The following is a 16,916-nucleotide window of genomic DNA, read 5'->3' on the forward strand; positions in this document are numbered from 1 at the left end:
TTATTTTTCAGCCTAAACAGCTCTCCAGGTCTTCTAGTTAATTCCTGCACAATTGACCACCTCAGTGATACAGCTGATAAAAATATGCTATTAAGGTAACAAGATATTTTTTAAAGCATTTTCATTTATAAGCAGATGTACTTTGCAAAGAAGAAGGAAAATTGAATATACAAAGCAAATGGGAAGACTACTGAAGGAAATTCTAATCTTCAATGGGGGGCTGTATGTTTACTAGGCACATCCAATGTCAGTTAGAAAAAATTAGTCAAAGAAATTGGTCCCAGAGCTCCACAAAGACAGAGCCACAGAAAAGTATGATCCTCAGGGAACTGGAAGAGACAGTGGAGACTAATTCACCCTGGGCTTAGGAATGGTGGTAGGATGGAGGCATCCAGAAGAGTGTCAGACACCAAGCGTCTGGGCATGCCATTGGTCACTTCCACACTGTACTTGTCATAAGCATGGAAGAAGGAATAACCAGAAAGGTTTTAAAATGACCATAATATATGGGAAACTGTGTGCAAGGGAAAAAGGGTATATGAAAACTCTGTACTGTTTGCTCAATTTTCTATAAACCTAAACTTAAAAATAAAATCAATTAATTTAAAAAAAAATGACTAACAACCTACCAGTGAAAAGCCTGGACTCTTGAATTAGAGCCCCAGACTTGGTCTGAGATGCCACTTGCTCACAATTGTTATGTCCTTGGCCAGGCAAGCCTCTTCTAATTCAGAATCCTCTTTTGTAAAGAGTTGTAGCAAGGACAAATGGGATAACTTATTACCACAGTGCTTGGCCTGCCGTAGAAACTGAATTTAAAAATCTTTTAAAAAATAATCACCTGGTGGGGCACCTGGGTGGCTCAGTCATTAAGCGTCTGCCTTCGACTCAGGTCATGATCCCAGGGTCCTGGGATGGAGCCCCACATCAGGCTCCCTGCTCCGCGGGAAGCCTGCTTCTCCCTCTCCCACTCCCCCTGCTTGTGTTCCCTCTCTCACTGTGTCTCTCTCTGTCAAATAAATAAATAAAATCTTGAAAAAAAAAAAAATCACCTGGCATTTTAGGCTATAGGACTGTTTTTTTCTTTCCCTATAAATTAGTTATATAAACAACCTCAGAGAATATACTGTCATCTATGAATTTTGAAATCGTTAAAAAAATACCTTCCTTAGAAAACAAGGGGTTCAGGAGGAGCAAGATGGCAGAGGAGTAGAAGACCTAAATTTCATCTGGTCCCAGGAATTCAGCTAGATAGGGATCAAACCATTCTGAACACCCACAAACTCAACAGGAGATCAAAGAAAAGAATAGCAGCAACTCTCTGAACAGAAAAGCAACCACATTCTGGAAGGTAGGAGGAGCAGAGAAGTGAATCCGAGGTGATATTTGGGAGGATAGATGGCGGGGGCGGAGGCCTCCGTTGGCTGCTTCTGGCAAGTGATAGAGCGGCAGAGCACAAAATCGGAACTTTTAGAAGTCGGGTCCGCTGAGGGACGTCACTCCAGTGGCTAAGCGGGGGGTGGAACCCTCATGGGACAATGTGGTCTCAGGACCCTCGGGGTCACAGGAAGACCGGGGGTGCCTGAGTGTGGCAGAGCTCCCACGGATCGGAGCAGGGAAGCCGGCTGCAGAGACAGAGCGGAGGCGTGGGCTCTCAGCTCGGGGTTGCCATAAACCGTGATCCACGGCACAGTCGGGCCACTGCTCCTCCAGCGGGGACCTAACAAGCGGCAGATCTGGGGAGACTCCCCTTCCTCCCCCGGGAGGAGTGGCGCGGGAGTGCACCGCAGGGATCTGCTAGGTTTGGAGACTCCACACGGGGTCGGGTGCCAGAGATAGAAACGCTCGGTCACAGGCCGGGTGAGCACAGAGTGCGGCCGGAGACCGGGGAGACGGGAGTGACTGACTGCTTTACTCTGGGGGCTCACTGAGGAGCGGGGCCCCGAGTTCTCAGCTCCTCCGGGGCGGAGATTGGGAGGCCGCCCCTTTCACTCTCATCCTCCAAAGCCTAAGGGAAAGCTTGCAGGGAACAAAAGCTCCCGAGAACAAACCCTAGCAGATTACTTAGCCCGGACCGGCAAGGGCGGAGCAATTCCGCCTCCGGCAAAGACATTTGGGAACCACGGCAACAGGCCCCTCCCCCAGAAGATCAGTGAGAACAGCCAGCCAAGACCAAGTTTACCGATCAATGAGAACGGCAGAACTCCAGAGCTAGGGGAATACTGCACATAGAATTCATGGCTTTTTTCCCATGATTCTTTAGTCTTTCAAAGTTAATTTTTTTAAAAATTTTTCTTTTTCCCTTTTTCAACCAACATCTTATCAATCCCTTTTTTAAAAAATCTTTTTTATTTTTCATTTTTAGAATCATATTCTATCCCTTCATTGTAGTTAACCTTATTTTTGGTATACATATATATATCTATATAAGTTGTTCTCTCTTTAAAATTCTAGGATACAGTTTCGTCTAACAGACCAAAATATACCCTAAATCTCTAGTGTATGACTTTGTTCTAGTCTCCTGCCTGATCACATTCTCTCCTTTTTTTTTTTTTTAAATCCTCTTCTTTCTTTTTTCAACCAACTTCTTATCAATTCCTTTTATAAAATCTTTTATTATTTTCATCCTTACAGTCATATTCCATCCCTTCATCATATTTATCCTTATTTTTGTATATATATAAGTTTTTCTTTCTTTAAAATTTTGGGAGGCACTTTCTTCTAACAGACCAAAATACACCCAAAATCTAGTGTGTGGCACTGATCTATGCACCAACCTGATCATATTTGATCATATTCTGTTTTTTGTTTGTTTGTTTGTTTCTTTGTTTCTATCTTTTTCTTTTTCTTTCTTTTTTCTTTTTTCTTTCTTTCCCTTCCTTTTCCCCTGGTTTCAGGCCTCTTCTGATTTGTTTAGTGTATATTTTTCTGGGGTCGTTGTTAACCTGTTAGCATTTTGTTCTCTCATTCATCTATTCTCCTCTGGACAAAATGACAAGATGGAAAAAATCACCTCAAAAAAAGTATAAGAAGCAGTACCGACTGCCAGGGACCTAATCAATACAGACATTAGTAAGATGTCAGAACTAGACTTCAGAATGACGATGTTAACGATACTAGCTGGGCTTGAAAAAAGCATTGAAGTTATTAGAGAAACACTTTCTGGAGAAATAAAAGAACTAAAATCTAACCAAGTCAAAATCAAAAAGCCTATTAATGAGGTACAATAAAAAATGGAGGCTCTAACTGCTCGGATAAATGAGGCAGAAGAGAGAATCAGTGAGATAGAAGACCAAATGATGGAGAATAAAGAAGCTGAGAAAAAGAGAGATAAACAACTACTGGATCATGAGGGCAGAATTCGAAAGATAAGTGATACCATAAGACGAAATAATATTAGAATAATTGGGATCCCAGAAGAAGAAGAAAGAGAGAGAGGGGCAGAAGGTATAATGGAGCAAATTATAGCAGAGAACTTCCCTAATTTGGGGAAGGAAACAGGCATCAAAATCCAGGAAGCACAGAGAACCCCTCTCAAAATCAATAAAAATAGGTCAACACCCCGACATCTAATAGTAAAACTTACGAGTCTCAGAGACAAAGAGAAAATCCTGAAAGCACAGACAAAGAGAAAATCCTGAAAGCAGCTCGGGAGAAGAGATCTGTAAACTACAATGGTAGAAACATTAGATTTGGCAACAGACCTACCGACAGAGACCTGTCAGGCCAGAAAGGACTAGCATGATCTATTGAGAGCACTAAATGAGAAAAATATGCAGCTAAGAATACTATATCCAGCTAGGCTGTCACTGAAAATAGAAAGAGCGATAAAAAGCTTCCAAGACAAACAAAAACTAAAGGAATTTGCAAACACAAAACCAGCCCTACAAGAAATATTGAAAGGGGTCCTCTAAGCAAAGAGAGAGCCTAAAAGTAACATAGACAGAAAGGAACACAGACAATACACACTAACAGTCACCTTACAGGCAATACAATGGCACTAAATTCATATCTTTCAATAGTTACCCTGAATATAAATGGGCTAAATGCCCCAATCAAAAGACACAGGGTATCAGATTGGATAAAAAAACAAGACCCATCGATATGCTGTCTGCAAGAGACTCATTTTAGACCCAAAGACACACCCAGATTGAAAGTGAGGGGGTGGAAAACCATTTACCAAGCTAACGGACACCAAAAGAAGGCTGGGGTGGCAATCCTTATATCAGACAAATTAGATTTTAAACCAAAGACTATAATAAGAGATGAGGAAGGACACTATATCCTACTTAAAGGGTCTATCCAACAAGAAGATCTAACAATTGTAAATATCTATGCCCCTAACATGGGAGCAGCCAATTATATAAGGCAATTAATAACAAAAGCAAAAAAACACATCAACAACAATACAATAATAGTGGGGGACTTTAACAACACCCCTCACTGAAATGGACAGATCATCTAAGCAAAAGATCAACAAGGAAATAAAGACTTTAAATGACACAGTGGACCAAATAGACTTCACAGATATATTCAGAACATTCCATCCCAAAGCAACGGAATACACATTCTTCTCTAGTGCCCATGGAACATTCTCCAGAATAGATCATATCCTAGGTAACAAATCAGGTCTTAACCATTACCAATAGATTGGGATCATTCCCTGCATATTTTCAGACCACAATGCTTTGAAACTAGAACTCAATCACAAGAGGAAAGTGAGAAAGAACTCAAATACGTGGAGGCTAAAGAGCATCCTACTAAAGAATGAACAGGTCAACCAGGAAATTAAAGAAGAATTAAAAAAATTCATGGAAACCAATGAAAATGAAAACACAGCTGTTCAAAATTTTGGGATGCAGCAAAGGCAGTCCTAAGAGGAAAGTATATAGCAATACAAGCCTTTCTCAAGAAACAAGAAAGGTCTCAAATACACAACCTAACCCTACACCTAAAGGAGCTGGAGAAAGAACAGCAAATGAAGCCTAAACCCAGCAGGAGAGGAGAAATAATAAAGACCAGAGCAGAAATCAATGAAATAGAAACCAAAAGAACAGTAGATCAGATCAACAAAACTAGGAGCTGGTTCTTTGAAAGAATTAACAAGATTGATAAACCCCTGGCCAGACTTATCAAAAAGAAAAGAGAAATGACCCAAATAAATAAAATCATGAATGAAAGAGGAGAGATCACAACCAACACCAAAGAAATACAAACAATTATAAGAACATATTATGAGCAACTGTATGCCAGCAAATTAGATAACCTGGAAGAAATGGATGCATTCCTAGAGATGTATCAACTACCAAAACTGAACCAGGAAGAAATAGAAAACCTGAACAGATCTATAACCACTAAGGAAATTGAAGCAGTCATCAAAAATCTCCCAACAAACAAAAGCCCAGGGCCAGATGGTTTCCCAGGGGAATTCTACCAAACATTTAAAGAAGAATTAATACCTATTCTTCTGAAACTGTTCCAAAAAATAGAAATGGAAGGAAACCTTCCAAACTCGTTTTATGAGGCCACCCTTACCTTGATCCCAAAACCAGACAAAGACCCCATCAAAAAGGAGAATTACAGACCAATATCCTTGATGAACATGGATGCAAAAATTCTCACCAAAATACTAGCCAATAGGATCCAACAGTACATTAAAAGGATTATTCACCACGACCAAGTGGGATTTATCCCTGGACTGCAAGGTTGGTTCAACATCCACAAATCAATCAATGTGATACAATACATTAATAAAAGAAAGAACAAGAACCATATGATCCTCTCAATAGATGCAGAAAAAGCATTTGACAAAGTACAGCATCCTTTCTTGATCAAAACTCTTCAGAGTATAGGGATGGAGGGTACATACCTCAATATCATAAAAGCCATCTATGAAAAACCTACAGCGAATATCATTCTCAATGGGGAAAAACTGAGAGCTTTCCCCCTAAGGTCAGGAATGCGGCAGGGATGTCCACTATCACCACTGCTATTCAACATAGTATTAGAAGTCCTAGCCACAGCAATCAGACAACAAAAAGGAATCAAAGGCATCCGAATTGGCAAAGAAGAAGTCAAACTCTCACTCTTTGCAGATGATATGATACTTTATGTGGAAAACCCAAAAGACTCCACCCCAAAACTGCTAGAACTCATACAGGAATTCAGTAAAGTGGCAGGATATAAAATCAATGCACAGAAATCAGTGGCATTCCTATACACCAACAACAAGTCAGAAGAAAGAGAAATTAAGGAGTCGATCCCATTTACAATTGCACCCAAAACCATAAGATACCTAGGAATAAATCTACCCAAAGAGGCAAAGAATCTGTACTCAGAAAACTATAAAATGCTCATGAAAGAAATGAGGAAGACACAAAGAAATGGAAAAATGTTCCATGCTTATGGATTGGAAGAACAAATATCATGAAGATGTCAATGCTACCTAGAGCAATCTACACATTAAATGCAATCCCTATCAAAATACCATCAACTTTTTAAAAAGAAATTGAACAAGTAATCCTAAAATTTGTATGGAACCAGAAAAGACCCCGAATAGCCAGAGGAATGTTGAAAAAGGAATGCAAAGCTGGTGGCATCACAATTCTGGACTTCAAGCTCTACTACAAAACTGTCATCATCAAGACAGTATGGGACTGGCACAAAAACAGACACATCGATCAATGGAACAGAATAGAGAGCCCAGAAATGGACCCTCAACTCTATGGTCAACTAACAAAGCAGGAAAGAATGTCCAATGAAAAAAAGACAGTCTCTTCAACAAATGGTGTTGGGAAAATTGGACAGCCACATGCAGAAGAATAAAACTGGACCATTTCCTTACACCACACACAAAAATAGACTCCAAATTGTTGAAAGACCTCAATGTGAGACAGGAGTCCTTCAAAATCCTAGAGGAGAACACAGGCAGCAACCTCTTTGACCTCAGCTACAGCAACTTCTTCCTAGACACATTGCCAAAGGCAAGGGAAGCAAGGGCAAAAATGAACTATTGGGACTTCATCAAGATAAAATGCTTTTGCACAGCAAAGGACACGGTCAACAAAACCAAAAGACAACTGACAGAATGGGAGAAGATATTTGCAAATGACATATCAGATAAAGGGCTAGTATCCAAAATCTATAAAGAACTTATCAAACTCAACACCCAAAGAACAAATGATCCAATCAAGAAATGGGCAGAAGACATGAATAGACATTTTTCCGAAGAAGACATCCAAAGGGCCAACAGACAGATGAAAAAGTGCTCAACATCACTCGGCATCAGGGAAATCCAAATCAAAACCTCAATGAGATATCACCTCACACCAGTCAGAATGGCTAAAATTAACAAGTCAGGAAATGACAGATGTTGGCAGGGATGCAGAAAAAGGGGAACCCTCCTACACTGTTGGTGGGAATGCAAACTGGTACAGCCACTCTGTAAAACAGTATGGAGGTTCCTCAAAAAGTTGAAAATAGAGCTACCCTACGACCTAGCAATTGTACTACTAAGTATTTACCCTAAAGATACAAATGTAGGGATCCGAAGGGGTACGTGCACCCCGATGTTTATAACAGCAATGTCCACAATAGCCAAACTGTGAAAGAGCCAAGATGTCCATTGACAGATGAATGCATAAAGAAGTGGTATATATATACAATGGAATATTATGCAGCCATCAAAAGGAATGAAATCTTGCCATTTGCAATGATGTGGATGGAACTGGAGGGTATTATGCTGAGCAAAATAAGTCAATCAGAGAAAGACATGTATCATATGACCTCACTGATATGAGGAATTCTTAATCTCAGGAAACAAACTGAGGGTTGCTGGAGTGGTGGGGGGTGGGAGGGATGGGGTGACTTGGTGATAGACATTGGGGAGGGTATGTGCTATGGTGAGTGTTGTGAATTGTGTAAGACTGTTGAATCACAGACCTGTACCTCTGAAACAAATAATACATTATATGTTAAAAAAAAAAAGAAGAAGACAATAGCAGGAAGGGAAAAATGAAGGGGGGTGTAAATCAGAGGGGGAGATGAACCGTGAGAGACTATGGACTCTGAGAAACAAACTGAGGGTTCTAGAGGGGAGGGCGGTGGGGGGATGGGTTAGCCTGGTGATGGGTATTAAAAAGGGCATGTACTGAATGGAGCACTGGATGTTATACGCAAACAATGAATCATGGAACACTATATCAAAAACTAATGATGTACTGTATGGTGACTAACATAACATAATAATAAAAAAAAAATAATGGCATAAATAGGCAAGTGCTGGCCAGAAGTGAAAACCTCGTCTGGAAGGCAAAAGCCAACTCAGCAAATATGACCAGGGTCAGTTCATCAGGAGATGTCAAACGTGAGCAGAGCCAGGACCCACAGTTTGTGGCAAACCCAAGGCTGAAGTTGGAAGATGGAAGCAATAGCCAAGGCTGGGTCCAGGTTTGTTCTGGAGGCTGGATGATTCCAAAGGTCTTAAGGATATTGGGGCTGGAGGCCAGGCTCTGGGCCTGATGGTTTGGGGTCAGAGAGTCAAAGGAACCCTGGAATGTTACCTACCTAAGGCCTGATTGGCTTTATAGCTATATTTGTCCATTCCAGTGATGGGTATTAAAGAGGGCATGTACTGCATGGAGCACTGGGTGTTATATGCAAACAAGGAATCATGGAACACTACATCAAAAAGTAATGATGTAATGTATGGTGATTAACATAACATAATTAAAAAAAAAGAAAACAAGGGGTTAATGTGAAGCTCCCTCTTTCAGATACTATGAAGATGGTTATAAGAGCATCAGAGAAAAATTAACAGTAAAGATCATTTTCAGCCAAGTTATGTCATAGGTTTAGCACAGGATAGATTTTACGGTAACAAATATAGTTTCAACTTTAATAGGAGGTAATTATTCAACCATCCGTTCTATAGATTATTGCTGTTATAAATATCTTTTGCTTAAGGGAATTAGTTTAATGTCAATCAAATGCAAGGGTCCAGAGGGGACCTAGGGAATGAACAGTACTAATGGCATTTCCACACCTTGAAAGTAGTTAGAATTATGACAGTAAAGACAAATATAAGCATTATCAACTGGAAGAAAGGCAACAAAAGCTCTGACTATGGCAAGAATGACCAGCTTTTTAAAAAATAATAGCTGACATTTATTGAGCATTTACTAAGAAGGATGTGCTAAGTGCCTCATATGTATTATTCTACATTAGTCTCAAAATAATCCTAAGAAGTAGATACTATTCTTTTTTTCCCATTTTAAAGAAAAGGAAACTGATGCACAAAGAGATCAAATCACCTGTCCAAGATCACTCAACCTGCACATCAAGTTCTGCAAAGAACTATGTTTCTAAACAAGGCAGAGCCAATGAATGTAATTTATTTGGGCTCTCAAGAAGTCCATGGCATGGTTTTTATATCAGAAGTTATTTAAAAACAAAACCAAATGATGACTGAGCTAAATGTTTCGCAGTGGATTACAAAACCCACTTAACAATATGCAGTAAAGAACAGAGTTGAATTAGTATCTTTTTGATGGACACGTCAGTACTAATCCTTGCAAATGGATACTGAATTAATCTTATTTTGCATTTCAAAAATGACATAGAGGAGGAAGTAGAGTCATGAGTCTGAGTATGCAGATGATATTGATAAATTTTTCAAAGAATAAAATGCTAAGCAACCACAGAAGCAGCTCACAAAGCATGAGGAGGCTCAGTAGTGACAGATGACCTTCAATGTGGGCCAGTAGGCAATACAGCTGGAGAAAACTATCCATATACTCTTAATAAGCACTAAACTATAAGTTTAGTAGGGAATGGGATTTTTGGAGCTTTAATGATATACAGTGATATGACATAAAAGCCAAGAAAAGAGTATGCATCTCTAGGAAGAGTTTAGAAAACAATCCAACATGCATAATATTTTGTAATTAATAAAACACCCTCATGCCCATATTTTTTAGGTATTCACTTTTTTTTATTGAGATCATTATAGTTTCATATGTAGTTGTAAGAAATAATAGAGGGAGCCCTTGGACACTTTGCCAATTTCTCCTAATCGTATCATATTTACAAATAAAATTCTATTTGACTCAATCTGGAATACACTATGAAGGTCAGGTAAATGCATATCAAGAAAGGCACAAGAAAGGTTCTAGAGATGGTTTAGATCATAGGAGCTGAAATGACTATGAGAGGAGAGGTTGTTAACAGGTTAATCAACTACAAATCTAGGTCACATCAGGTTGACAAAACAAAGTCAGGGGTGAATAAAGAAAACATGACTTTCAAAACACATTAGTAGAGAGTATATACATTGGCTATGGGCTTAATTTCAAATTCTAGAATATTAGAACTATGGGGACTTAATATTTAGACTGGATAGCAAATAACATAGTGTGAAGCACTAAACTATGGAGTCTGACTGGGGAAACCCTTCCCCTCCTCCCATTTCTTCCCAACCTCTACCACTCAGTAGCTGTGGGAACTTCAACTAGTTATACTAACTCTCTAAGCTTATTTCTTCATCTTTCATCTGGGGATAATAATGGCACCTACCTCATAGTGTTGTGAAGATAAAATAGGAAAACCTAGGTAACAATGTCTGACACAAATGAAAATGTCATTATTAGCTAATGCTGATGTTATGCATTTAAAGGCTTTTAAAGGAGGGTTTCTAAACCTTGGCACTATTGACATCTTGGACCAGATAATTTTTTCTTGGGGCAGTGGGGGTGGACACAGGGGGTTCCTGTGCATTGTAGGATGTTCAGCAGCATCCCTGGCCTCTAACTCATTAGATGTAGCACTTATCTTCCAGCTGTGATACCAAACATGTCCCTAGATATTGCCAAATATCCCAAGGCTGGGGGTGGGGTGAGGTGGGTGAATGTGAAAAAAATCAACCCTGGCTGAAAACCACTGCTTTAAAGGAACTAATTTAGGACAAAAAGATGAAGCACTACTTTCCATGGTGGTAGCCATTTCTTAGTTAAAGCAACAGGTCATACATATTGCAAATATAAAAAGTTTCAGAACGGATTTAGAAATAACAAACATACATACACATAGACCCATAATGAACAAAGTTTCTAAATTAAATTTGGAATTGTGTGCACTTACGAGGTTGAAGTAATGGAGACCCCGTCCTACAAACTTTCAAACACTGTGCGGGGCCACTGCCAGATAGGATGAAACCTCAAGTTAGGTGAATGATCCACCTAGTGGACACTTGAGATGCCCCCATGTTCCAGAAGGCTAATTATAAACTCCACCTGCAGCAAGAACACATTTCAAGGCACCCCCTAGAGAAACACTAGAGCACTGTGTTCCAGAAAGTGTTCCTGAATCTCTCTGCGCCTCAGAATTACCAGGGGGAGCTTTTCAAACATGGACATTTCCAAGCCCTATCCCTACATTTTAATTTTGCATTTTAGGGTGGAGAGGCCAAGACATCTATCTGTAAGTTTAGTAAGTCCTCCCAAGTAATTGGGAACATCTGGTCAAGTCAACAGTGTCTTGAAATGTAAGAGAGAAGGTCAGGTTCTCTTTAACTCTGCCCCATCCTAACTCGTACCTCAGAAAGAGACCTACACACTATGCAGAATTCTTTATGGGAAAAATTACAGCCTATAAATAGATATATTACATTAGTTCCCACTAATGATCAACATTAGGAACAAAGCTCCTACCCAAGTAGAAAGCTGAAAACCAAAATTTTACAATAAAAGAATTAATTAAGAACTGCTGTGGTTTATTATTTCTAGTAATAAGTCTTCAGTTATCTCTGGTGACAGCTTTTGCTACACATTCCACACCATCAATCACCCATGTTCAGACAGAACAGGGGTTACTATGCTCAGTCGTGTGGAACCAACAGTCTGTCTGCAAACTTTGAAAATGACAAGCAGTTGAAAGACAATGCTCATCCTATTTTCTATTCAACAACACCAGAATAGATCCTTACTAATGCAACAGAGGAAGCATTTGCTTCAGCAGTTAGAGGGATTTTAAGCCTAAGTGTGGAGCAGGTTTCCATCTCAAATTATGCAATTTGCAACCTACAGGTAGGGTGACCAGCTGTCACAGATTGCCTGGGACTGAGAATTTCCCAGCATGTGGGACTTTCAGTGTTAAAACTTAGACATTCCTGGGCAAACCATGACAACTGGCTACCCTATGTACAGTCTTAAAGTTATCTTGTAGCTGGTTCCCTATCTATAAACTTTTTTCTTTTTTCTTTTTTTTAAAGATTTTATTTATTTATATGACAGAGAGAGACACAGTGAGAGAGGGAACACAAGCAGGGGGAGCGGGAGAGGGAAAAGCAGGCTTCCCGCCGAGCAGGGAGCCCGATGCGGGGCTCGATCCCAGGACCCTGGGATCATGACCTGAGCCGAAGGCAGACACTTAACGACTGAGTCACCCAGGCATCCGTCTATGACTTTTTTCTAAGGGCCTCTACGTCCCTCAAATCTGTCCCTATCCCTTGTCCATGTTCCATCCCACATATTTCTAGCCTGAGGACTTGGGTGCTGGAGCACCTTTCTCCTCCTAAAGTAAATGGACTGAGCTGACTGGTCACAGACACTGAGTTATAAGTTTATGTCGTCCAGGAAACTGAGGTGAAGCAAAATCAAAGAGAACCTGAGAGAACCTGACCTTCTCTCTCCTAATTCAAGACACTTAAATAATGGTTCCCACTACTTGGGAGTGTTTATGAAATATAAAGATTACAGGACTTCCACCTCAGACTGTCTAGAGAGGAGGACTAAGAATCCCCATATGTGAAAAGCTTCTTGGTAATTATGATGTTCAGAAAGGCTCACCAACAATATTCAGAACCCAGTGCTCCTCCAGGGGGGGCATGAAATGTGTTTTTGCTGCAAGTGCAGTTCATAATTGCATTTCCAGAATGGGGATGCATTTCAGATATTTTACTAGGGAGGACTGACCTTTGTAACCCATAAATCCAAGTTAAAACCCATACTTTGATCTCAAGAGACCATCATTTCAAATGCCTACATACTTTACTTGTCATGCCTTAATTGAGTCTAAAGTAAGCTTGAAACCTATTTAAGTCAGGTCAATTTATGTTTATAAATGTTTGCCTTTAATAGTGAATTGGTAGCATATTATATCCAGATATTCCTGTAAAAAATCACCTGTTGGCTTTGTCTTTGTTATACAAATTACTGACATCAAAAATTACTAATTGAATATATACATGTAAGGCTCAGAGCTACGTGTTAGACTTTGGGAAGGAGAAAATTTGAAGTTATATAAATCTTTTATAGACTTATTGCCCTCTGTACTAATCTTATGTGATCACACTCTCAACAGGGATTTTTACACACATAAAAATTAGTTTCAAGGTGGTCAAAGATCACTCCAGAAATCCTTTCACAGTCCCTGAGCCTTTAAGATGAGTAAACATTTCTTCTTTCTGAGTGACATATGGTTTAGGAAATATATGGCCAAAAAAATTAATTAAATAAATTTTAAAAAGATAATATGACCTTCCTATAAACACTCATCTTGGAAGCCAATGAGAACAAAAGATCCCATAAATTAATCTCTGAAAACCTATTCCAAATGCCTGCTCCTTTGGCAATATCCCTGCCAAATGAAGACACTTTTTAGGTCCCTGAAAACATCTAGCAGGTGGTTTCCAGATTGTGTCAAAGGGTTATTGGAAAATTAGAGAAGATATGTGTCAAAGTCTTACAAGGTCCAATATAGGGGCTGAAGCTTCTTTACTCATATGCAGTCATTTTGGCTACATGAGACTCCTTATTCATAAGCTCTACAAGGGTGAAAAACATCAAGATTTTATGGATTTTATCTTTGAAAACTTGCCAGAAATATTCTTGACTAGTGTGTGGAGACGCACATGCACGCACGCGCACACACACACACACACACACACAGACTGAAAACCTCTTTTTCATAGACTCTCTTGAAAGAGCACTGAGACACCTCAAGTTCACCTACATTTTGGAAAATTCAGCATCCAAAACACAAGCCTCCTCTGTAAGGAGCCTTCTGTTCATTTCTGCCACTTGACACTTAACATGAAATGTATGGATCATTCCTTTGGTATGGGCAATTCCTACATAAACTCAGTATGCATTTCCATTATACAAGGAGTGTTAATAAGCTTGTTCAAAATCCTGTCCATCCAGAATGAGAAAATGCATAACTACTCTTAACCTTTGGAGAATATAAGACACATATATGCACATAAAAGTCATGATTTAAAATAGAAAAGATATATCTATATCCAACATGGAAATATTTTATAACACTCTTCCAGATACTTGTGTAGCTATACAAAACATCAGACAATTCAAAAATTAATGTGTATCTGGCTTAAGACTTCATTATGTGTTTTATATGTTGTTTGTTGGGGTTGGTGGAAGAAAAAAAATGTATCTAATAATCTGACTCAAAACTCTAACTGGATTGACATTGGGTCCTGCCCCCTTTTATTTGCCTCTCATCAAAACACAATGGCCAGCAGAGCAAGGGGAGCTCACCAGGAGATAAGGACAGCCAACTATGAAGCATATTATTTTACAGATTAGCTTAAGGATTTAATATAAAATATAGAAAGTACTTAGAACAGTGCCTGGATCACAGAAATCTTCAATAATAATAAAGCTATTAATAGTAGCTACTATTAGCCACCATTATTAATATACTTAATTATTAATTAATATACTTAATAAACACTGGAGATTATGGGTTTAACTACTTAGACCATATGGATCAGTTTTAAGCAGGAATGTCTTAAATGAGCTGTTAACAATGACACGGAAACACATTACCTTTTTAAATCTCTTCCTTCAATTCCTGGAGATAAAGGACATCTCATGAAGCAAGTTCACCTAAGCCTATTTTTATCAGCCATCCAGAAACCAGCCTGCAAACCTCTGACCCATCTGTATTATAAAAGATAAGCTGTGCTCTCATTTCTACTCATATAAATTACTGTTTCTTTCCTAACTAAGTCTTCCTGGGAGCATTAATTTGCCTTCTGCTTACTAGCCAATCTACCATCCCTGGGGTTAAAACCAGAGAAACTGTCAGACAAATGGAACCAATTTTGAGACTTTTCAACACAGAAGTTAATGCGGAAAAAAAAAAGACAGAAAAAGGCAATATAGGATCAGAATGAGCTACACCACTCACCTCCACTTTCCCTATGCTGATGAATCATCTTACAAGCAGGTAGTAGAAGAAAGCAAGTAGTAATGTTAAAACTCTCCCATCACCGAATACCTCAAAAATACCATGAGTATCAAGACAGTACAGATTATCTACAACCAGCGATAGAAAATAAGCACACCACTTGTTTGTCACAGGAGACCAAGTCGGAATTCATTAAGACCAGGAGTTGTGGTGTTTTTCACCTGACACCTATTTATGCCTAAGTCTGATGCTTGGCCCCCAGCTGGAGAGAATGCTCTATATCAGAACACACCTTAATTCCTCCTGCTCCGTCTCAGCTCCCCCACTGCAACTCAAGCACCTCCTCAGCTTTTCTGTTGCACCAGGCATGGTTTCCCACAGGAGGCCACATTTAGGAAAGCAGCAAGAAGCTGAACTCTCCTGAGAGTACAAGTGAAGACCTGTCCCCAGCCGTGCCTCTTACCTGCAGCATCTGCGCCTTCCACAGGCACACTCTGGGTCGACGCTGGGGTTGGGTCCTTGGGTCCATGCACCTGAGCAGCTTCTTCCTGGTTTGTCAAAATTGCAGAGCACAGATCAGTTTCCAGGGCTTGGAGCTTCAGCAAGGAATTCTGCCAGCAAAAGCAGAACATCGGGCTAGCTAAGTAACTGCCTAATACACAGCGGTGAGTCTGCAGCTCTGCAAAACCCCTTCTTCCAGAGGCTGGCGGCGGGGAGGATCTCAGCCCCAGCGGCTTCAGGCAGAGCTGATTGTGCCAGAATCAGATACACATTATTCCACATGCAGCCTCAGTTTCTGCCTCATTGCAATCCTAACGTATATGGCTTTATATGTCACACATGGGACTGGTGATTTCGTCAAGAGGAGACGCTGCACCAGGAGAGTCAATCTGAGATGGTATCTGCTGCCCGGGTGCTTGAGCCTTTACGCTTTGCAAGTGTTTCATTCATTGTGCTGACATCAGGAGCAAGTGACATTAGGCCCCTCCCAGGCTACCATTCATAAAAGCCAGCATCCCTTAACCACGAAGACTGCAGCAGAGCGCAGTGCATAAAGAGTTACTGCCGCAGAGGCCGCCTGGCTTCTGGGAGGTGCTTCTGGGCTCCCTGATCTACATCTGTATCTGGGAGGGTATATGCGTGCACGCGTGTCTGTCTTCTGAAGTTGCTTCTCACACATGGGATGGCTATAGCTGCCCGTATCAAAAGCAGGGTGCAGGGAGCAAGGGAGAGGGCCTTGGTCACTGAGTGTGACCCAGCCTAGCCACCGAGGGAGAAGGAATTTCTTAGCTCCCAGAACAACCCTATCCCCACTCCCTTCATTTCTCATTTTAAATTTCTCCCATGGTTCTTAATCAGAACAGAGTCATACAGACTGACGCACGTATCCTGCCATGATGCAGATGCCCAGCAAATTAATTCCCCTGACCAGGTGAAAATGAGTCATGCCTGAGGCCTTGGCGGGGTGCCACTCCCCTGCACCAGGAAAGCTCTGCAGGCCTCAGAAGCTCCTCCACCCACAGAGCTCCTGGCAGGGGTGGCTACCTGGAGCGGAGCCATTGATCCTGGGCCTACTATGACCCTCCAGTATATACATACTCTACTCACACTCTACCGTCCACCTTCGTACCCAACCACCGCACCCTACTCCATACACACGCTCCCATTCCCATCCCATGCTTACCCTTATACCCTACCCTACCTTCACC

The 16,916-nt window shown here is 40.5% G+C and overlaps 1 protein-coding gene across 5 annotated transcripts in view; it reads right to left on the bottom strand.

The window, feature by feature from the left end:
• Positions 1 to 16,916, bottom strand: part of FAM13C (family with sequence similarity 13 member C) — a 150,606-nt gene that overhangs the window by 29,424 nt on the left and 104,266 nt on the right. For 3 of the 5 annotated variants that reach the window (XM_032423913.1, XM_032423910.1, XM_032423909.1), the window contains one exon: positions 15,671 to 15,818. In XM_032423913.1, the coding sequence (XP_032279804.1) occupies positions 15,671 to 15,818 (148 nt within the window). The remainder of the gene's footprint in view (positions 1 to 15,670; positions 15,819 to 16,916) is intronic. The other 2 variants (XM_032423911.1, XM_032423912.1) reach the window with 1 other exon arrangement.

This window comes from Phoca vitulina, unplaced genomic scaffold, assembly GCF_004348235.1.
Source record: "Phoca vitulina isolate PV1807 unplaced genomic scaffold, GSC_HSeal_1.0 scaffold29, whole genome shotgun sequence".
In the NCBI taxonomy this organism is placed as follows: Eukaryota; Metazoa; Chordata; class Mammalia; order Carnivora; family Phocidae; genus Phoca; species Phoca vitulina.